At 41.6% G+C, this 23920-nt stretch overlaps 1 protein-coding gene across 1 annotated transcript in view; it reads right to left on the bottom strand.

Annotated features, from left to right (window-relative positions):
* Positions 1-707: 707 nt before the first annotated feature.
* Positions 708-23920, bottom strand: part of LOC114362111 (terminal nucleotidyltransferase 4A) — a 29016-nt gene continuing 5803 nt past the window's right edge. Inside the window, exons 2-10 of the mRNA XM_028317379.1 lie at positions 15627-15820; positions 6015-6154; positions 5229-5291; positions 3991-4278; positions 2692-2796; positions 1663-1930; positions 1379-1546; positions 1138-1262; positions 708-836 (exon numbers count right to left, since the gene is read on the bottom strand). Of these exons, the coding sequence (XP_028173180.1) occupies positions 708-836; positions 1138-1262; positions 1379-1546; positions 1663-1930; positions 2692-2796; positions 3991-4278; positions 5229-5291; positions 6015-6154; positions 15627-15820 (1480 nt within the window). The remainder of the gene's footprint in view (positions 837-1137; positions 1263-1378; positions 1547-1662; positions 1931-2691; positions 2797-3990; positions 4279-5228; positions 5292-6014; positions 6155-15626; positions 15821-23920) is intronic.

Raw genomic sequence — 23920 nt, 5'->3', positions numbered from 1 at the left:
CAACCTCGTTTTCACAAATATACAAGCACCGACGTAGCTCTTCAAATGGCCAAATGGTAATGACCAAGCCATTCACGAGATGAATGGTTCTTCTGTCGGGATGAGACCATAAACCATAGCAGACGCAACGTGGGTACTGAGTCCTCCCACGATGCAATACACTATTTTGCTCGAGGCCGGATGAAGTGTGGGGCTCGCTCCAGAGCGAGCCAAAGCCTAGGATGGCGCGGACGCATGTCCAGTTGAACAACAACTCATAGCTTTGTCTCATTGGACTCCAGCAAATACCGTCGGGTTCTAGTGGCCCTCTTCTGGCTGAGAGAACGTCATTCACTGTCTCCGAGACTAGTGGGTACGCAGTCTCATGCATTCCCCGCCGCAAAAAAAGGTCTCCCACAGGCAGATCCATAGCCTGAATAAGACTACAGGATACACTCACGGGCTCGCTGTCGGACGCGCGCTCGCGCTCGGGGCTGGACAGGCGCGCGCGGTGCGGGAAGAAGAAGGGCTCGAAGGTGTCGCGCACGACGCGCCCGAGCACGCGGCGGCGCGCTGTGGGAGACACTCACGGGCTCGCTGTCGGACCGCTCGCGCTCGTGGTCGGCGCGCTCGGGGCTGGACAGGCGCGCGCGGTGCGGGAAGAAGAAGGGCTCGAAGGTGTCGCGCACGACGCGCCCGAGCACGCGGCGGCGCGCTGTGGGAGACACTCACGGGCTCGCTGTCGGACCGCTCGCGCTCGTGGTCGGCGCGCTCGGGGCTGGACAGGCGCGCGCGGTGCGGGAAGAAGAAGGGCTCGAAGGTGTCGCGCACGACGCGCCCGAGCACGCGGCGGCGCGCTGTGGGAGACACTCACGGGCTCGCTGTCGGACCGCTCGCGCTCGTGGTCGGCGCGCTCGGGGCTGGACAGGCGCGCGCGGTGCGGGAAGAAGAAGGGCTCGAAGGTGTCGCGCACGACGCGCCCGAGCACGCGGCGGCGCGCTGTGGGAGACACTCACGGGCTCGCTGTCGGACCGCTCGCGCTCGTGGTCGGCGCGCTCGGGGCTGGACAGGCGCGCGCGGTGCGGGAAGAAGAAGGGCTCGAAGGTGTCGCGCACGACGCGCCCGAGCACGCGGCGGCGCGCTGTGGGAGACACTCACGGGCTCGCTGTCGGACCGCTCGCGCTCGTGGTCGGCGCGCTCGGGGCTGGACAGGCGCGCGCGGTGCGGGAAGAAGAAGGGCTCGAAGGTGTCGCGCACGACGCGCCCGAGCACGCGGCGGCGCGCTGTGGGAGACACTCACGGGCTCGCTGTCGGACCGCTCGCGCTCGTGGTCGGCGCGCTCGGGGCTGGACAGGCGCGCGCGGTGCGGGAAGAAGAAGGGCTCGAAGGTGTCGCGCACGACGCGCCCGAGCACGCGGCGGCGCGCTGTGGGAGACACTCACGGGCTCGCTGTCGGACCGCTCGCGCTCGTGGTCGGCGCGCTCGGGGCTGGACAGGCGCGCGCGGTGCGGGAAGAAGAAGGGCTCGAAGGTGTCGCGCACGACGCGCCCGAGCACGCGGCGGCGCGCTGTGGGAGACACTCACGGGCTCGCTGTCGGACCGCTCGCGCTCGTGGTCGGCGCGCTCGGGGCTGGACAGGCGCGCGCGGTGCGGGAAGAAGAAGGGCTCGAAGGTGTCGCGCACGACGCGCCCGAGCACGCGGCGGCGCGCTGTGGGAGACACTCACGGGCTCGCTGTCGGACCGCTCGCGCTCGTGGTCGGCGCGCTCGGGGCTGGACAGGCGCGCGCGGTGCGGGAAGAAGAAGGGCTCGAAGGTGTCGCGCACCCAGCGCCGGTACTGCAGCACGTGGTCCGTGACGCGCACGATGCGGCCCAGCACGCTGTGCCGCGCCAGCAGCGCGCTGTGCCCGCCCACCGCTTGCTGCACGATTATGTAGCCGTAGTCGAACGCCTGCCGACGTAGATAGGGTTCATGAGTATCGGTCAAGAATCGATATGAGAAAGAAGCGTTGTTGAGGTCACGATCTGAGTGCGCAAACTCGATGGATCTCTGTTTGCTGCGAGCGAGTGAGGAGTTAATAAGTATCGATGTGAAAAAGTAGCATTCTTGACATCACGATCCGAGTGCGCCATCTCGATGGTACTCTGTTTGCTGCGAGCGAGTGAGGAGTTAATAAGTATCGATATGAAAAAGAAGCGTTCTTGACGTCACGATCCGAGTGCGCCATCTCGATGGGCCTCTGTTGGCTGCTAGCGAGTGAGGAGTTAATAAGTATCGATATGAAAAAGAAGCGTTCTTGACGTCACGATCCAAGTGCGCCATCTCGATGGACCTCTGTTTGCTGCGAGCGAGTAAGGAGTTGATAAGACGTATCGATCAAGAAGCGTTGTTGACATTACGATTCGAGTGCGCAATCTTGAAAGATCTTTGTTGGCTGCGAGCAAGTGAGGAGCAGCTGTACTACATACAGTCAGCGTCAAATAGGTTGCGTGACACTCAATGCGGCCAAAAAGTTCACAACACAATTGTAACAAAGACGTGTTGCGAACTTTACGACTACTTTGGGTGTCACGAACTATTTGACGCTGACCATACTACAAGGCTCTCGATAAACAAACACAAATCATTTATTGTTACTTACGAGCATGCGCCCACGCATTTAAACTAAACACATCAGTCTCGTCATCGGTCCTAAACACAGTTCCACCGACCTGCTTGACTTGTATGGCGCCGTAGCTGGAGCGGCCGATGTCGTTGCCTGGCGTGAGCGGGTCTTCGATGCACAGCAGAGACGGCCGGTGACCGTCGTTCATCTCCTGAGGAGTTGGCACTCGTTAGCATAGGGGATTTCGAGCGTCGTCGTCTTGCCAGCGCCCGCACAGCATCGCTGTGAAGCCTGTGCTGAACGGCTGGCGAACGGTGGATCTACGCAACGCTGGTGTTACGTTACATAATTTAATGAGTTGGTTCGCCGCGTTGACGCTGCGCAAGCGCTGGCGAGAGGACGACGTTCAAAAAACGCTAGGGATGAGGCCTAGGTGATGGTTAATTTATACTAGAGTTTATACCCACGCTAAGTAAAAATTACCCACATGTTTTTGAAGCTTAATTTCACAGACAGATCTACAGACTGTTTCATACGGTAGATTCCGAATATACAGGTATAATATCTGATTATCATGAAAGTTAAAAGAACGTTTTACGTCTTATAAAAGATTTACATCTGAATCTTACAACAAAAATCTGAAATAAATTATAATAATATTTAGGAGACTAGACTTGGTTCAAGTTACAAATTCAATTTAAAATCTCGTGACAATCTAGATTATCGGAAAATAAATCCACATAAGCATCTAATCAGGTCCTAAATAACGTTTTGTGAAGTCATTCCATTCTTACAGTGTCGGTCCACAATTCCAGATTGCGTCTAGATAATGTTATCACCGCGGGTCAGGCGGTGTCGGCGGACAGACGACGGTTCCGCCAAAACTGTTACAATGTTAATAATTATCTGAATAATCATTACATTGTCAGACTAACGTATCATTTCATGATTATTGTAACATACTTAGTACTTGTCACTGAATAATTTTGTACTTGATTGTGATTTAATGGTGGCTCTTATGGATTGACTTCCGAGCTATCAAAGCGTGTTAATGCTAGTGTTAAGTGACGTCACAAGATTTCAACTAATGTATCTTAAATATTTTTCGTGATTTTTACCAAAAAGTCGTGATTATCGTAAGAGGTGATATGCAAAAATCAGGCCTCTCTTACCCCTTTGGTCAGGGTCGGAAATGTAGACCTCCATTTGTTTGTCGTAAATTGGTGAGTCATGTGTCTATAGAGGAGACTAATGCTCGTTTCCACCATCAATCCTTAATTTTTAAGTGACCCCTATGAAAACAAATTTTCTGTTATGTGTTACCATAGGGGTCACTTAATAATTACGGATTAATGGATATAAAACGGGCATAAGTGATCTTACAAAATACGGAGTATTAACATACCTTCTGCATCTCATCTTTGGAGACATAGCAGCCGCCGTTCTTCACTCTGATAGCTGTCTTCACATAGTTGAACTTCCTTCCATACAGCTCAAAGAACTCTATAAGCAGGACGCCCAAATTGTGGGGTTGCCTGAGACGCTCCGGCCTGGGGTGGAGTTGCAGGAAGCTGATGCACATGAGGATCAGCGAGTAGGAGGAGATGCCTCCCGTGAACACCTCGTTGAGGTCCCGCTGGAGCAGGAATTGCTTCAGGACCATCACCAGTCGGGACAGCACAGGGTATTTGTCCTGGAATCGTGATGAGGCGATTGTGAATGAGGGTTTTCGCGAATGAAAAATCCGCCAGATGGCAATACGTAGACGCGAGGTCCAAATGCTGCATGATTGGTTATTTTTGACATGACATTAACAGATATGTCAAAATCCACCAATCACGCAGCAGTCAAACCCCACATCCACGTCCCGCCATCTAGCGGATATTTCATTCGGGAAAACCCTCATTCGCTTTTGCGAGTTCTTTGCAAGGTTGATTGAATTTAAATTAGTATGTATAGTATGTAACAACTGTTAATTTATTTATTTATTTATTTATTTTAGGAATTACAAACAAATGTGTTACAAAAATTAACTTATCTACTAGACTTATGTATTATTTATGTGGTAACACATCCCACTACGTAATCCACGTATTGATAATGAAACCATGTAATATAGAGCGAGGCAATTACAATTAAGGTACACCTTATAAACGCGGTGTAGCTCAACACCAAGAAGTAATTAATATTATGTTCAGTATGTACCTATTTATATTATAGTTACTACTTCGCCTATTCTCACAAGGTCATTAAAGTTGAGTCCGTCAGCTGTGCACACGGAGTCACGGATCACATAAACTCATACCTATTTACCGTACACTCCTGTCCACAAATATGTTTTAAAAAATTACGAGACTTTAAATATTGCATGATATTAACTTGCTACTAATTTTGCCTATTATAGACATTAAGCTTTCTGCATCTGCAAAACACCAAAACTGGCCAAAAAGTTGACAATACTTTGATCTATATGTGTCACAAACTATTTGACGCTGGCTTTACCACACTGTTTATTGTCACCTATGTGTCAGTTAATTGATATCAGGTAAACATGAAAATTACATAAGATTCAAACCTATTTTCACAATACAAATGTGTACAACATGTGTACGACGGAGTGTACAACGAAGAATACGCACTGACCTTATATTGCTTGATAAGCTCAGCACTCTTGACCCCGCTGCTCATATTGAACGATATGTCCACCTGGGAACAATCAGCTGTAGTTTAGTACACAATCACTTACATATTTTTTAACAAATTATAAAAGTCAACTGCCTCTTGTGGGAATTCGCATAAATATTTATAACTATGTATTTTGAAAACCTGTAAACCTTTGAAAAAGAGGCTGCCAATAGTGTCTGAGTTTCTTGCGCTGCTTCTTCTCAGCACTGGCCCATTTATTGTCCTGAAGCAGTGGTAGGGTTAATACTGGGACTGTAAAAGTGCTTTTTTAAAGCCTACTTACAGAAATAAATGAGTTTTACTGAGTTTTATTGAACCTACGACCTTTCCCTTGCAGGGTGACTGCTCTGATCGCTAAGCTACGGATGTTATCACCCCATCATGTTGCCTTCTTTTCACATCTCCAGAATTAAAGGAATTGAAACAACAAGTAGAGGAAAAAACAAGGACAGCCACAGCTCGCGTAATTACAACCTGACCGAGTTAACTGCGCACCTGAAAGCCGTGATATCACGTCGACGTTCTCATACGGATGAGGCGAAAAGGGAGAGGGTGCGGATAGTGGGAGGGAGAGTCGCATTGCTGCGGGGTACGCAGTTAGCTCGATAAGCTTGTAGGTATAATTTAACACGATGTCAGAGTCCTTTCGATAGCATGTACTGAAGAATTCCATTGAACATCATCATCTACTTCCTTCATCCGGGAATATGTAGCTTAAGGTTCTGATGATAAAGCACAACTCACCTTGACGTCCGAGTATTTGTCGGTCATCTTGACGATGGGCACGGTGGCTTTCTCCAGAACCTTGATGCTCTCCTTCTCGGCAATGTCCTGAACAACAAGCTCCCGCTCCAGGGTCCACAGGGGCAGCTTCTCCCATTGCCCTGGAAGATGGAGAAATAAGTCAGGAACTGCGCTACTACAGTGAGGACAAGAATAGTCCCGTTAACCCCTCATTGCGGTTTGTTCCCCAGTCGATAAAGCACATGATGTCGTGCCCGAGCAAATGCACGCAGGAGGATTTATTGAATGCGACTGACAACGCCACTCTTGTGGCGGAGTTTTGGGTTGACGCTGTATAGGTTTTTTGTCGACACAATAAGAAGAACCCCTCGTGGTACGCTGTTACGAGTGGGTTCACCACAATAGTACAGCGGCGCGGCAGGGTTCGAACCCGCGTTCTTCGGATCTGAACTGATACCGACACCGTTGGGCTCTTGTCGATTCCAGTTCCAATCCAGTTTGACCTGACCAGAAGAAACGAACCAGTCTTTGATTGGAGACTAGCTTTTACCCGCAACTTCGCCCGTATTGATTAATCGAAGATTAGGAACTATGAGTAAATTATGGAGTCTGAAAATAAAAGCCTAGAATCAAGTCTTCTTACGTATATGAGCTTATGTCAAGGATATGACGTGGATTGTAATGACGATGGGACAATGCAACACAGATCACCATTAGTTAATACTACAATCCTATTCACAGTAGTAATTAGCTGTTTCCTTTGCAGTTATATCAGGTTTAAATAAAAACCATTATGGTGCAACAATATCAATCTACTCTATTTTGAAATGACAAAGTTCATTAAAAAACTACTATTTCTAACACGAGTAACGTCAAATTCAATTCTCGCTATCGTCACATCTCCATTCATGCGAGCCACTACGGGCCACGAGCGGATCAGATATCATTCTCGTTCCATTCATGAAGCAACGTGTCACACCCATTGACTGGGACCAGCGGTGTAGGTCTTTAGCACTAAAGGACAGATGGAGATCAGAGACCCCCGATGGTCCAGAAAAAAGGGTTAAATTTTTCAATAAGAATCACTTAAAAAGTATCTTTTACAGGTGATGTAGCATTGGCAGACTGACGCATCCTTGTTCTTATAATCAGACCAATAATTGGTTTTATACGTTTTAAATGTTTGTTGTTCGCCAAAATGATACACGATGGTAAATAGTAGGTAAGCTATGGAGTAATTAGTACATACAATTGTTTCAATAGTAAAACTGTAGTTGTGTACTTCGGCGCTTGATTCGAAGATCTTGAGTTAGATTTTCATTTATAGTGAAGTTAACTTTGTGGAGAATCAATGCAGCTTAAAGTTATTCTGCAGTAGGTACACAATGAAGCGTGCGTATGCGCATCTAAGTCTTGCGCAATGTGCTGTGACGTAGTAGCTAAGGCGGAAACCGGACGAGTAGGTGTCATTGAGGTCTTCGTTATCCGAGGTTGAATGGAAGCAATTTTTCTTGATATTATGATAATTATAATGCGGCAAGTGAGTCATAATAATCTTCTATTTACTCGAGTATAACATCTGCAAGTATGTTTGTGATTATTTGTCTGTATATCTAAATTGTTTGTTTCCCTAATATAAATAAACAAACTAGTATTACAAACTCTTTGTGCTTGCGAATCTAACTAGACAGAGGCATCCACGGTTGTTCCGAAGAATTCACGAATATGGTCTCCATTCAATTCGTAAATGGACGACTGACGATAGCAAATTAAAGTAAACTGTAGCTTCTTTTGTAGTTATGACCGTTGTAATTTAGTAACAAAAATGTTTAATCTACAGTGCAGTGCTGGCGAGCGTACAATACATATAGACAAGTATTTATCGAATAGTTTAAAGCGATTTAGCGTAACGTTCGGCCAGTCGCGGGCGCGGACGATGGTCATCAGTCAGGTTAAAAATAGTCGATGCGACTGCACTAAATATACCACTGCATTGTCCCGTCGGCGCACTGATAGACCAGCAGAGCACGGTAACACGCATTGACTACCTGTGTATATTGTTTTCTGTCACCTAATGGTTACTTTTGCGTGGTGGTTACTAGTTACCACTGAGTCACTTCAAATGCAAGACATTCGTCTAATTTAATCCACGAAGAGGAAGTTCTTGGCCTGCATCTCACTTTATGGAAAGTGATGATCAGGCTCAGGAGCTCTACCCAGAACCCTCCCGGAATTTTTCGATATGAATACCTTTACAAGACATTATTAAGACAACTCTTATCCTACTTTTTTATATTTTTAAACCGGCAGACAGTGGTGACTGAGTTTGTTACGGCGCTTCTTTTCAGCACTTGCCAAATGTTTGTCTCGAAGCGCTGGTAGGGCAAAAAAAGAATGAGACATGTATAGGCTCCTTAAGAGCATTTGACGATTTGCAAGAACTGATTTAATTAGTCTAAACAAATAAAGAAAATTTTGATTTTTGATTATTTTTTTTGACAAAAAGAACTTATTAGTACAATTTACAAGTACAAGTGTGGAAAATAAATAGATAAAATAAAATAAATTTAACAATGACAGATTCTCATGATGGCCTAGAAAGACTGACTCCAGAGTTGTTACATTACAACTTACGACGCACTATTCTTCGTTATGAATTTTTCATATGTGCGTGGGTGACCAAATCATACTACCTACTTTTAAGAGATAATAAGCAATAAATAATTCAGCATCATCAGACAACAAATAAGACGTGTCACGTTTATGATTTAGCTTAAATTTTTAGAATTATCGTTATTATCACTTAAGGCTTGGTATTTCTTCTAAAGTAGGTATTTCGCGCTGTCAAAATCTGCGCGCGCAATTCTTCACCGAAAACAGCGCGTCAAAGAGCTCCCGCCACAATTTCCAGCTACACAGTATAGAAATACGCAGTTGGTTAGGTTAGGTTGACTTCCTTCCCTTCAAGCGTCACACTCACAACACTTTCTAATAGAAATCATATCCAAGTGATACAAATTAAAACACCTTTCAGACTTTTTGGGAATATATTCTAGAATCGAATAAATATAAAATATAACTGCAGAAGTAAACACGGTTCAAAGTGGCCGTGGCGTCGCCCGACCTTCTGGAAGTTCTGCGCCGGCTTAAGAATTTCAAGATTACGTCGAGCGATTGGAATTTTTTTTTATGATAAGTTACTCTTAGTAGCGATTATTTAGAGCTTGGATAATAAATTTAATTATAGTTGTTGCAATTCACGAAGCTTTGCATGTGGTTAATAACATTAATCAGTATAGGTACGCATCAATTTTGTTCAGTCTCTTTGTTTATTAATAAATAAAAATATCATACTAAAATTGCAGAAACATATTTGTTTGTATTGGTCTGGGTGTTTTCTTTCTATAATATGTATGACGTATGTACGGGGTTCTGTACCTATCGAAAATTGCTATAAGCATCACACGCGGTTACCTGCGTACCTCTGTGCACTCATGGGAGTTTAAGCAGAGGTCCCTAGAGTTTGACTTTGAGCTTTGTTTATAGTCATTACGAAGCAGACTGATGGGAAACTGCACTGTCTTGAATTCGAAAGGGTAATTTGACGGTGTTTGGGGAATTCTAGGAATAAATACAGAGTCTCCTCATTGAGATTGAGACATTTCAATTTGAGATTTCACTTGACATTGAACACAATCTGAAATGGAGTTTTCAAACACTTGTAAAAATAAAAAGTAATTAAATCAAAGGCACTAAGTAGTATTGATATCAACTTCGAAGAAAATGACTGCCAAAATTACTTTCTACCCGTTCCACACGTCTTTCATGAATTATATTAAGGTATTGTTAAACTAAATTTCAAGTAGATTGAACCAAGGAATCACTTTGTCCCATACAAACTTTGCCCCCTTTTTTCACCCCCTTCATTTCATGACCCCATTTCGGAAAATCTTTTCTTATGAGATGCCTACGTCATAAAAAGAACACACCTTCCAACTTTCAGGTCTCTACGATATCCGTCAGTCATTTAGGACAAAGCATTTTTATTAGTTGTTCAAAACTCTATCGTTCCAGGTATGTCATTGACAGGAGGGCGCTACTATCTTAATGGGTTATTCATTAGTCCACTTGACATTTCAGAATCGTTTGACTTTAGATACCTAAGCGATTTGATATTCGGAGTCTTTTAATGAAATCAAGTTCTGAAATAACTTGAGGTGTTGTACCCGATCAAGCTTTTCATTGCAGGACAGTTAAATAGTTTTATTATTAGTTTCTTCTCTAAGTCTTAATTTGTCAGAGTAGGTAAAGGCTCCATGAGAGCAAAATTTAGCTTTATAATAGTTTTTAATTTTTTTCTTGAAATATTTGACGCCTTGTAATCTCTTGTAATCTCTCGTTAATATAGGTCCACACAAATAAAGAATGTTTGACTTCGACTTTAATAATTATGCTCTTACATAATTATAAATAAACTAGCTTTCCGCCCGCCGCTTCGCCCGCGTGGAATTTTTTGGTTTTTATATAACTTATTACACTCAGATATAATGTGGCTTTCTATTGGTGAAAGATTTTTTAAAATCAGTTCAGTAGATCCCGAGATTACCCCTTACAATTTAACAAATATACAAACACACAAACTTTACCTCTTTATAATATTAGATTATAGATAGGTAATTTGAAACCCTATTTTGTTTTATTCTTTTTTTTATTTTAAATATTTCACGATCCAAACTAATATTTACTGTAAGTAAATGCTAAATAGTAAATATTAGTTTGGATTGTGAAATATCCTACTAATATTATAAAGGCGAAAGTTTGGATGTCTGGATGTCATGATGTCTGGATGTTTGTTACTCTTTCACGCAAAAACTACTGAACGGATTTTGTTGAAACTTTACAGTATTATTGTTTATAACCCAGATTAACATTATGACGATATGTGGCAAATAAATTTCAATAAATAAATAAGACGTGTCTAAAAGCGCCATCTATCGTCATTGGTTAAAATCTACAGCACTGGACAAACTACGGTATGACGTTCGTAAATATTCATTCGGGGGAAACCGTGAAACGCCATCTATCAACATGGGTAAAATGAGGTAAAACATCATATCTAACGGGGGTAAAACGAGGTCCACGCGAACGAAGTCGCGGGCGGCCGCTAGTTTATAATAGGTAGCTTTCCCTCCGCAACCTTATTGGTATTCCATGTATGTGTCTTTTAACTGAGTTCTGTTAAACATTTCATGTAAAATTTGTCCAATTATAACTCTATTTACATCTGCATCTGTAAGCAAGAATTCATGTTCTCCAGCCCAGATGCCGAGTAAACAGAATCGTCTTTCAGTGACGTGCAGCTGCCAGTGCCGTAACTAGGGCGGTGCCAGCGGTGCCCAGGCACAGGGCGCAGACCCTGGAGGGGCGCAGAAATGACCAGACCAAGCATTTTTCAAGGGCGCAGTTTTGAAAGCTCGCACCGGGGCATAAAAGGCTAGTTACGGCACTGGCAGCTGCCCCTATATTTGACTCACTGACCTATTTTTTTATTATTTATTTGTGTCAGTGTGCTCTTCTAAAGAGTGAAGACGATTGTATGTAGGTACTATTAAAATGTAATTTTAACTCATTGTCATTGGTTATGTCTCATATTTGAGGAATGTATCATGAGTAGAGTCTTAGTTTAAAAGGATGCCAACGATTTAAATTTCAATAGGTAGACAAAATTCAGAATTCTTAATTATCAAAAATTTTAGCTTTCTCCAGTAACACTGGTATTATTATACTGTGACTCATCAAAGTCATCATTGTCAAAAATATTGACAAATCGAGAACTGTCACGGCCAAAAAACTGGCACGCGTCCGTCCTCCGTAAGCGCCACCGCGCGACTGATTGAGATTGTCCAAGCCGTCATGGGCGATTTTTTCCACATTTTTTAACATAGTAACTAAATAAGACGCAATATAAAAATTTCATCCGTTAAAAGCCCTCAAGTTATTTCTGAACTTTAGTTTAGTAAAAGATTCAGAATCTCAAATCGCTTATTTTAAAAATAAAACCATAATTAGAAAACGAATAGAGGTAACTTTGGGAATTTATTCTATCGAGTCAACTTCATCAAATCGTGTTTCCATCCGTTAATAGCCCTAGAAAATATCCTCAACTATGCCCAAAAAAAATCTTTGCCTTTTATTTTACTGTTTAGTACCTCAAAAATGAAAAATGAAAACCTCATTTTCGCCATTTTCTCTGTTACCCGGCCTTAACTACTGTGTCACTATTTCAACATAACTATTAACAATCGTGTATATCTTTGTTACTATTAAAATTTTATCAAAATTAGGTCTGTATTGGACCGATAAGTAGCAATTTCTTTATGGTTTATCGTTTTATTTTCGGGATTTTTTTTTGTAGACAGTTATCACGGACTTTAAAAATGGCAGGGACGTGTAAAGGTATTGCAACAATAACATCAATAATAATTTACCATTTGCCTTTTTTGTTTTAAGGGTTACAATAGCAAACGATTATGCCATAAGATTTCTGTAACTGGCATGGCAGTCCCCTTACTTTAACGCTTAACTTTGCCGTGTTTTTGAAGTCTTAAGAATTAACAAGATTCTTATAAAAAGTCCGAAGTAGCGTGTCAGAAGAATTTGTCAAAAAACAATGTCCGTTACGCGGATTTTTTTTCATAAAAACAGAATAGCTGTATCTGAAAGTGCGATCCGAAACTGTCTGTTGCCACCCAAAAACTCGCTCGGTCGTCGAACCTGAGGCTACTCGACAGCAAAAAGAGACGCAGAAGGTCCTCTCTTTCTTTTTCTTTCTCTCATATAATTTAGCTTGGCTCGAGAGGTCAACGGGACTTGGTGATAATATAGTGCAATATAATGCATATAATTAACTTTAAAAAAAAATAAAACCGACTTCAAATGCGTGAACACAAAAAAAAAACTAAAAATTAAAAAAATTGCGTATAAAAAAGTTCATCCCCAATTTTCCACCCTTGGGGGTGAAATATTTTCTTCAAATTCGCATGAAACCACCCTTTTGATAATACCTATTCAACAAAAAAATAATCGTTCAAATTGATTTATAATCGGCGGAGATATTGCGTATAAAAAATTTCATCCCCAATTTTCTACCCTTGGGGGTTGTTTTTTCTATTATTAAATTTAAATGGGACCACCCTTGAGGTATTACCTATACGCCGAAAAAAGATTTGTTCCAATCGGTTCATAATTGGCGGAGTTATCGCGTAACAAACATAGAAAAAAAAAACATACGGGTCGAATTGAGAACCTCCTCCTTTTTTTTTTAAGTCGGTTGAAAACTAATATTGTTTCTAAAATTAAATTACATAATAACTTGAATTACCTCCACTAAGTGAAATGGCAGCATGAACCGACTGAAAAGCTATGTAGGAGTGAAAACACTTCATTTATCTGTAAATCCTGTAGATGCATTTGTTCGAGAAAAATTTAAGTATACATACAGGGTGCGGTTCACCACGTGTCATTTATCTGTAAATTCTGTACATTCAAAAAGTTGATCGAGAAAAATGTAAGTGTGTGGTTCTTCGTAAGATGTGAACCAACTGAATGTAACTGCATTATTGCAGTACTGAAGTACACGCCAACTAAATCAAAGCTAGTGTTGAGATAGCAGACAGATAGGTTTATCTGCAGCGTAACTTGCTACACGTCATGCGACCTTGTCTTTCTTATAAATTATTAAAAATACAGGCCATTTCGAGTTTCATATCTTTGCTGAGTTACTGATAGTCTTCAAGTAGAAAACGAATTAATATCTTATCTTAAAATAAATACAAGCTAAGTTTTCAGATAAGTATCGTGAAGTTTTTAAAACAGGAACGAGGCGATATCCGGGATCCCGGGAACAAATCCTCTATTTCCGATTGAATCCTGTCAGACATCTGCAAAGTAAAGAGTTCCCTTTTATTTCTGCCGAGACCCTAAAAAGGCTGTAAATGCTTTCAGACTGGTTTTATACTTAGTCCGGGACCTGTCTAGGATATTTTAGTGTTATTGCTTTGTTTTTGTTTCTACAACTCAAGGCCTTTTGGGTCATTTCATTAATTTATGGTAATGAGTTGAAGATAAATGTCGCTTATACACACTGACTTAAAAATTATATGGACCGATTTAAAGCATTTTTTTTTTGTATAACCGGTATCTCGGTAACTTAGTAGTTGGAATATTAATAGTTTTTGCATTTTATGTTTATTTCATCTCCGATTAAGTGGTTAAATACATTATTTATTCCACATTTTTGAAACGCTTAGCAACATACGTAAGGCGTATGAAATGGATTTGCATCGATACATTTTATACAAAACTAGGCTGCCAATTTGGAACGCGATATCAGGTTATTAAAAGTTTACAGGCCGATTGATTTATATGCTTTATTATATTTTAACACTAGTATTTGTTCTGGGTTCCGTTCGCATGGATTAAGATTTAATACAGTTACACTACATCGATATGGGTCACCCAAATTGATAACGTATTATCTTTCCATTTGATAATGACATTGTAGGATTGAATCTACCAGAAACTAAAGATTCCGTGTTCCGGATGACATATTTTATGAAAGTTAAAGATAAAATTTGACACCATTTCAGATACTAAAAGTTACAATCCACACGGTAGAAGTAAATCAACAAGTCCAGCCCCCTCACTTCAAACACGTTTAATTACAGACTCCCGCGTTCTTATTCACCGAAGATTAAAAGTAATATTTAGATGAAGCTCTATTTTTACCCGTGTGAATTATTCATTTTCATTATTCTAAAAAAAAATGTCTAAAAGTATTCGTGGTCTAAACAATTCGTCAAAAACAAGTCAAATTATACATTTATCTATGCAAAACACGACACGCACGGTGCTGAAAATATTAGTGAACCCACGACCGCGTGAGACAGTAGCCAACTAAGCCAATGCTCTAGATATTACGGTACGCGGAGCGGCGGCGCGCGCCGCGGCTGCTGGCGCTCCCGCGCGCGCGGACCAACCTGCTGGCCGAGGCGCCGCTCACGCGCGCCTTGCGCACTATTAATTTGATAGCGGAACAAGTGGACGTGTTTGCGTGTTCTCTGAGTGAATTCACAAGGACGGCTTTGGGTATTATTAGTTATAAAATGTAAATAGATACTGTATGGTTAGTTTTTTAAGTTATTATTAAGCCTACCTAGATTAAGTTATGCTATCGCATTAGGTTTTTAAGTACCTGTAAAGATAGTGATAATGTGTGTGGAAATAAATAAATAAATAAATAAATAAATATTTTTAGCAGAAATGATTAATATTTATCTGATTTCGCGGCGCACACCGCGCTATATTTTACTTTGCCATTTTTAGCTTATCTAATTTAGGTAGATATTACATATTGCATTTCTTTTTTCTGTTTCAGTCTTACGTCCAGTCCATCAACCTTGTTTTTTAGGCAATGAGCCTTTTGGCAAAAGTTTCACCGTGAAAATTAATACCTTACGCGTTCAAGATATCGATGGACAAAGAACTTAGTATGTAGTTGCAATAATGCGCCAGAATGCCACACCAGGCTGCGGTCTCAGAGGCCGCACTCACCGATGACCACCAGGTCGATGTCGCTGGTGGGCAGGTAGAGCCCCGTGCGGAAGGAGCCGAACACCTCGACGCGCGCTTGCGGCCACAGCGCCAGGATGGCGCTCCGGATGCGGTTCACCACCGTCGACCGCACCAGGTGCTCGGTCTCCGTCGGCGACATGTACATGTAGAAGTGCTCGATCTCCTCGTGAAGCCTGCGGACAATACGATCGTGTTACTGGCGTCATATGACATAATCGTTAAAGAATGCAGTAATCTATGACCTAAGTTCTAAGATGCAAATAGGCAAGTATTCAGAATGAAGAAGATGACGGAGCTAAAAGTAAAATGATGATACATGAATCATTTTGTACACATTATCGTGTGTACACAGCGTGTCGGCAGCACATGAGACTATTCATTTTTGTTGTATAGTAATGATTTATTACAACTCGTTTGCCTCCTGTCACAAAAAAAATATGCAGTAGATGTGATTGTCGTGTACAAAGGTGAGCACGTTAAATTAACTTTAATTCTTAAATGTCTGTTACTTGTGCGAGTCCAAAATACCAGAGTCATGAAACTTAAATGATCATTTAAGAAGAATGTTGATTTGATTATGCAGGTGCCGACTTCATGTAATCAATCTGAACTTGACTCGAGGCTCAAGGGCACTATAAAAACTATATTTGCAGTACCAACATGTACTGCAAACTTCAAATAACAATCATTCAAAGTTACGACTGGAGATGTCGTCTTCAAACCGGGGAGATTTCGATTCTTCAACCCTTTTACAGCATACAATACATTCTACCTAAATAATCGACACCATGATTATCACGGATTGGTATCTGTTTCCCTTATTGACACACTCGTATCTTTATAACGTCTGAATAGATTTCGAAAGACAAAATCAGGCGATCAAAGCAGGGAATGTGCCTCTAGCTAGAGTCACGCGCAAACTCCTAATCGGAAATAAGCCTACACATTTTTTGGTGGCAACAGTTTACGTCGACATGCTGCGCGTCACCTGCTAGTGTTTACGGCGCACGCATTATGCAATCCTTGGATGGACTCGCTTGGACTATTCGCGGACATACTGTCGCGTATCATCGCGCTAATTTGTTATCATTATGGTCGGGTTGATTATCCGAGGCAGTAATCTAACTTTTTTATAATCTTTTTAATGTTCACAAATCTTTTACCCATGGAAAGGTTCCGAACTTCCAAGTGCCATGAATTTTGTTTCGGGTATAAGGGGGCGTCCATAAATTACGTGAGACAATTTTGGCCATTTTTAAACCCCCCCGCCCCCCTTGGTGAGATTTGGTGAGATTTTGCCTGACCCCCTCCCCCACCCCCCTAATCTCACGTGATATTTAATAAAATGCCTATTTTGCAATGTCTATTCTATTAGATTTATATGAAAAAATCAGTAACCCAGTGTCGTGCCATGCGCAGTGCAGGGTTCTGTAGCTTCCCATCGTTTAGTAAGACAAGCAATTGATTCAACCTAGGACCAGTTTTTTGATTCATCATAGTTAAAATAACTAATTGTTAAATTTTGCTACTAATGGTTAAATATTAATAAAATGTAAACTAATAGTTAAAAATGTACTAAAAGTCAAGTTAAACATTGTTATAAAAACATTTTTTTCTGTTATTTAACCACTTGTCATTTGACATCTGTCAAATTTGACTATTGGTTACTTTAACTACAAATAGGTAGGTACATATAGTTCCAAAATACTGGACTGTCCTGTCGATGACATTGACAGTGGGGCGCCACCGTCAATACCGGATCGCTGGTTCAGATTTTTGCCATGTTGGAAATAGGGATTGCAATCCGGTCCGGCGGATCCGGTAATCCGGCGGATCCGGTGTGTTTTTGAACCTACCGGATCCGGTGAGTCGGCGCCGGATCCGGTGGCGGATCCGGTAAAGCAAAAAATACGCGAACGTGAGCGCGCGCGCATTTGCCAGATCGCTAGACGTGCCGCGACACAACATTGCATTTTCCTTTGCAAAAAATAAATGCTTCTTGTTTTATTGTTTCTTAGGAGTCAGATTGTTTCTTAATAACTTTTAAAAAAAATAAAACCGACTTCAAATGCGTGAACACAAAAAAAACTAAAAATTAAAAATATTGCGTACTAGCTGACCCGGCGAACTTCGTACCGCCTTAGTGTAGAGATTTTCTTAATATTTTTTTCCGTAAGAACCATCCTTGGACTTCCACAAACATTTAAAAAAAAGAATTATCGAAATTNTCGTATGCGAAAAAGGCCGCAAACCTAGGGCTTGTATCGTGTTTAACAAAAATACTAACTTCTTACCTGTTCCAGAACTTTGCAGCGAAGATACTGTCACCGCGTACGTAGAAGTCAAAGGGCCGAACAGGTCCAAAGTACTCTTCTGCTCGGCATATCTTCCTGGAGATAAGCAAGATCCCACTGAAGAACTGACTAACGTCCTGGAATACTCTAGAAGACAAAAGTCGGAACTGATAGTGGGATGCGATGCTAACGCCCACCATACCATCTGGGGAAGCTCGGATACCAACATGAGAGGTGAGTTACTATCCGATTTTCTTCTATCTAACTGTCTACAGGTGCTGAACAATGGCCACACGCCAACATTCGTAACAAAAACCAGACAGGAAGTAATAGATATAACTTTCGCAACAGAAAATGTGTCAAAATGTATAACAAAATGGCACGTCAGCAGCGAAAACTCAATGTCTGATCATAGACATATACGTTTTGATATTTCAGGGCTGGCAGAAGCTCAATACCCAAGAGTAAGAAATCCAAAAGATACATCCTGGGATATGTATATAACCCTGCTCAGTGAGAATCTAAAGGATTTACCCAAAACCATCAAAACACCGGACTCTCTTAATGCCGCGGTCAAAATGCTCAATAATGGCATAATCAATGCCTACGAACGGAGCTGCCCCGAAAAAGAACAAAAATCTAATAAATCACCAATGTGGTGGAACAAGAAGCTGGAAAAGCTCAGAGCCATCACACGTCGTATATTCAACCGTGCCAAACCGTGTGACTGGGACAAGTACGGAAAGGCCCTAACAGAATATAACAAACAAATCAGAAAAGCCAAAAGAGCCTCTTGGCGACGCTTCTGTGAAGAAATTACACAAACTCATAAAGGAGCAAGAATTCACAAAATCCTCGCTAAGACCCCAAACAACTATCTTGGACTACTAAAGAAGCCAGATAACTCATTTACGAACACCGAGATGGAGACTCTCGATCTCCTTAGGTCTTCACACTTTCCGGGTTCGTACCAAATCAATACACAAAGCAATACCCAAAGGAATGATGAACTCCATAGGGCTAAATGCTCAGACTGGAATAAGGCCTCTAGGGATTGCAATCCGGTCCGGCGGATCCGGTAATCCGGCGGATCCGGTGTGTTTTTGGACCTACCGGATCCGGTGAGTCGGCGCCGGATCCGGTGGCGGATCCGGTAAAGCAAAAAATACGCGAACGTGAGCGCGCGCGCATTTGCCAGATCGCTAGACGTGCCGCGACACAACATTGCATTTTCCTTTGCAAAAAATAAATGCTTCTTGTTTTATTGTTTCTTAGGAGTCAGATTGTTTCTTAAAAATAACTGAAGTTGAATTTATACGTACAAATTTAAAAGACTTTTGTTGATTTAAGTCTATGTAGATTATTTAATAAGAGTTTAATAGTATTATTACTTAAGTACTTTCTGATACTTACATACAGCAATAAGTGAGATTCAGACTGATTACTAACTTTATTATTTAGAATTTTCATAATTTTATTAGTACAAACAAATAGTAGTTAATTACTTACCAAAAAATACAATTAATACCGAAAAATATAAATAAAAGTGACTTTATTTTCCATAAATACGTATTTTCTTTTTCTTTTTATGTGCTATTATCAAAACTAAAAATCACTAAATACTAGATCAAGTAACTTTGCAATCCGGCCGGATCCGTCCGGATCCGGCCGGATTAGCGTCAATCCGGTGAAATCCGGCCGGATTGAAAATGATACCGGATTGCAATCCCTAGTTGGAAACCATATAGTTGAACGATGGTAGCGCCCCCCTGTCATTGAGTTTGGCGGGACAGTTCAGCGTGGGTCATCTATAATATTTTCATACGTATGTAATGTCATTTTTTAGGGTTCCGTAGTCCTGACGAGGAACCCTTTTATGTAGTTTCGATATGTCTGTATCTGTCTGTCTGTCCGAGGTTTCGCTTGGAAACTATTGGCACTGGGGAGCTGTAATTTTGTGAAGGTATGTATATTAATCACGCCGACAAAACGGTAAAATAAAAATTTGAAAAAAAAAATGTTTTTTTTCTATGGTAGCTCCCCTGCATGTAAAGTGGGGATGATTTTTTTCAAGGAAAACTATAATGGTTAAGATTTACTTAGTTTAGAAGAGTTTTAAGAGTAATAGTCATTTGACTCATCCCAACTAATATTATAAATGCGAAAGTAACTCTGTCTGTCTGTCTGTCTGTTACGCTTTCCCGCTTAAACCTCGCAACCGATTTTGATGAAATTTGGCATAGAGATAGTTTGAGTCCCGGGAAAGAATATAGGATAGTTTTTATCCCGGTTTTTGAAACAGGGACGCGCGCGATAAAGTTTTTCTGTGACAGACAAAATTCCACGCGGGCGAAGCCGCGGGCGGAAAGCTAGTGTATTATAAAATTTCTTAACCAGTAAACATTCCTTAGAAGAAAATATGAAAAGTGACTTTAGATGAAGTAATTGCTTGCACTTCTGAAATATATTGTGGTAACGACAGACAACTACGGAACCCTACGTGAGATTTAGTGAGGTTTTCGTTGACCCCCTCCCCCCCCTAAAAGTCTCACGTAATTTATGGACGCCCCCTAACCAGTTTATGAATCGTGACAATGTCCGATATAATCTGATGCACGTAGATCGACGCAAGCGCCAGCGACCAGCAAATAAAATGAGAAAATTTCCTCGTTACTGCACCGTTTATTATTGAGAATGTTACTTTGTTGCACGAGATGGTCTTGCGGTTTATTGGTTTTTCCTCGTAGCTGTGTTGCTAGCGAAATATCAAGATAAAGAAATCTTCTTAGCGATTATAAACCTCTAATAAAACTAAAAGATTCACAGTGCACGACCTGCAAATTATTTGTGATCCATTACAATGACTTGCCCCCAAAAAATTTTCCTGAAATGGATTATTTTCGACAGTAAAATAAACAAAATGCTATCCGACAATCGTATTTCTTAGAACAAAATAATGGATTAGTCAATCATAGCGATATTGGGAGCGATAGCACCAAATTCCTCTCACATTAGTAGCGATGATGTAATTCTTTATCTTGCTTTATAAGCTTAATTAATAAGATAAACAATAACGCTACTCGGCTACGGTCGGCACGCATCGGGCTCGTACGTTATCTCTGGCATCGTACACGTAACGTATCGCAACGTAAATAGACAAACTCGGGCGTATCGTGAAAGGTCACTACTGCCTGCCTACGGGAATGTTTTGGTCAGCTGTTTTTGAAATAATAATCCAATTTCTGAGATTTATTTCTACTTTACTTAGAACTGAGTCTGGGTGTGATTTCAATGACATCCTTTACGCAAGACTAAAGGCATAAAATGGCCATAAGGACCCATACTCATTTGGATCTACACGCATCCGTGATGAGATGATCATCTCTAAAAGCTATCATTACCTTTTAATACTTTTAATTACTCTATTAAACTCAAAACAAATAAGAGTTTGCGATAAGTAACGTAAGCAGTAAATCATAAAATCTGCGAGAACCCTGTAGAAAATCAGCCTTCACGGAATCAAATCAAGTCGGAATTCGCTGTACAACTTAGTAACACCATTAACATTCTCACCGGCTAAAGCTTTAGGCAGATTTAATCTGGCAGAGAAACTATAATTTATGTGCAATTTATTTTGCTGGAAGTGAAATAGAAGAGAGATAAGATTTTGCAACGTCACGGTGCCGGCATGAAAAGTAAATTACATTTTGTAGCTAGTGGGAGCTGAAATCTTCCAAAGGCTTTTGGTAAGATTAATGCCCACAATTTACGATACTTGTGGAATATTATATACGATACTGGCAAATCTACCGAATTAAGCAATAAAGCTTTACATCTTTGATTATATCAATCTACATTAAGACGCAAGTTGACACAACGAATGAGACACTTGACAACAATGAAATAGAGCAGACAATCGCAAGTTCGCAACATTTCCCACTTCGGCAGAATCCGCCCTGTCGAGCCTTCGTGCACAATCGCCCTACATATTGTCAGCCACCTGGTCGGTCACATCTGCCTTTCGCTGCCTACGTGTGCACGCGAATAAAGTTCACACAATGGCAATAATCAAATGAGGCTGACAATCGCAACATTTTCCACTTCAGCCGCCCTGTCGAGCCTTCGTGCACAATCGCCCCACATATTGTCAGCCGGTCGGTCACCTCTGCCTTCCGCTACGTGCACGCGAATGTTCACACAATGGCAACAATCAAATGAGGCTGACAATCGCAACATTTTCCACTTCAGCCGCCCTGTCGAGCCTTCAAGCGTCGCCCTACGTGCCGGCGGCCGGTCGGTCACCTCTTCCTTTCGCTACGAGTGCACGCGAATAAAATTAACACAATGGGAACAATCAAATGGGGCTGACAATCGCAACTTTTTCCACTTCAGCAGAATCCGCCCTGCCGAGCCTTCAAGCGTCGCCCCACGTGCCGGCGGCCGGTCGGTCACCTCAGCCTTTCACTGCACGTGCTCGCGAATAAGAGCAAAGCCTCAAGGTCCGCGCCGAAGGTGACCAAGTGGCTGACTTTGATTGGAATGTCTGCCCGAAAGGTTCTGAGACATGATTGTCATGATGTATCCGGTAAATGGAGACTACTTTTAACTATTAGGCGGTGATTGTGACTGAACTTATTTTAACGCTAGGCTAGGTGTTTGACTTTCAAAACTAAACAGAAAATCTAACATTGTCGATTGTTGTATTCACGTCTGGGGTTAAGTGAACAATTTTAGTGGGGAGTTTTTGCATTTTGTTATTTATTTACCTAAATCGATGAACAAACGAAACATTTTTGGTAATTTTCCTGAATATTTTTTTCCTTATGGAGCCATACTGAGTAAACATTATTATTTATTCATTTCAATTAGACAGCACGACTTTCAGGATCATAGAAAGCGTTTTTGATCTTATTTGATACTTTTCCTCCAGGAACGAAATAAGCTTAAAAAGATGGTGAACCTATCTGTATTGATAGAAAAGCCACATCGATTTGTTTCGTATTTACTTTGAACAGTTACTCTTTGTGTCGAGTATTTCTTTTGCTACTTTTTGTGTCAACACTATCTAAGATTGGTTTCTAGTTCAAGAGTATACCAACTGCAGAAAGGATGGCAGTGTTTTCAGTTTCGAGATATTTTTTCAAATTGCAATATTCGATTAAGATCCAATGCAACATCATCTTCTTCTTTTGAAAATCAGCCATTGCAATCCAAAGATTTTTTTCTGCTGAAACTGCTTTATTTGCTGAGAGCTGTGAAGCTGCTTGGTCTGCATTTCACCTGATGGAAAGTACCAATCAGGCCAAAAGTGTAAGCTAGCTTCACCCGGAACCCTAACCACACAGGAACTAGAAATCTTACCAATTTTAACTTCCAATAAGGGTTCCGTTTTTGCCATTTTGGCTACGGAACCCTAAAAAGCAACAATGCTGTTAACATTATTGTTTTGGCGACGGACTTCGCAAAATATATCACTATTTTAGCTGCCCTAGAATATTTATTGTTGTCCGCCTATCAAAGTGCGCAGGCACAGCTAGCCAGGCGTGTCAGAGCTAGGCCGACAAAGGCGAGTCTAGACCGCCGCGGCGGGCGACCTCGATTCAAAAGCGACGCCGGCGCAGGCAGCCATGCTTTCATTGACACGACAAAAACTTTGATTTATTTTTAAATTCTTTAAAACGACACCGTTACCCAATACTATGGATATTTAGGTCTTGAAGGTGGAACAAATCAAAGTGTTTTAATACGAGCTTTTGGTTGACTAGACTAAAATTCAGATTCATCAGAAATCAATGATTTGGTGATAAATTATTACTACATGTATGTTGTAGGATCCAGAGTTCTGATATGAAAGTCGTAACCAGATTTTTTGTTCGGGAAACATTAGTCAGCTAATCAGAACGAATTGAATAAGTGCCGTGAAATGAGAGTGGAATGTTTTATTAAGACTGATAGTCAATTAGTCATTAAGACGAATGT

This window comes from Ostrinia furnacalis, unplaced genomic scaffold, assembly GCF_004193835.3.
Source record: "Ostrinia furnacalis isolate ACB-3 unplaced genomic scaffold, ASM419383v2 OfSCF6210, whole genome shotgun sequence".
NCBI lineage: Eukaryota > Metazoa > Arthropoda > Insecta > Lepidoptera > Crambidae > Ostrinia > Ostrinia furnacalis.
The sequence above is the reverse complement of the archived record's forward strand: the minus strand, read 5'-3'. Positions and strand labels throughout refer to the sequence as shown.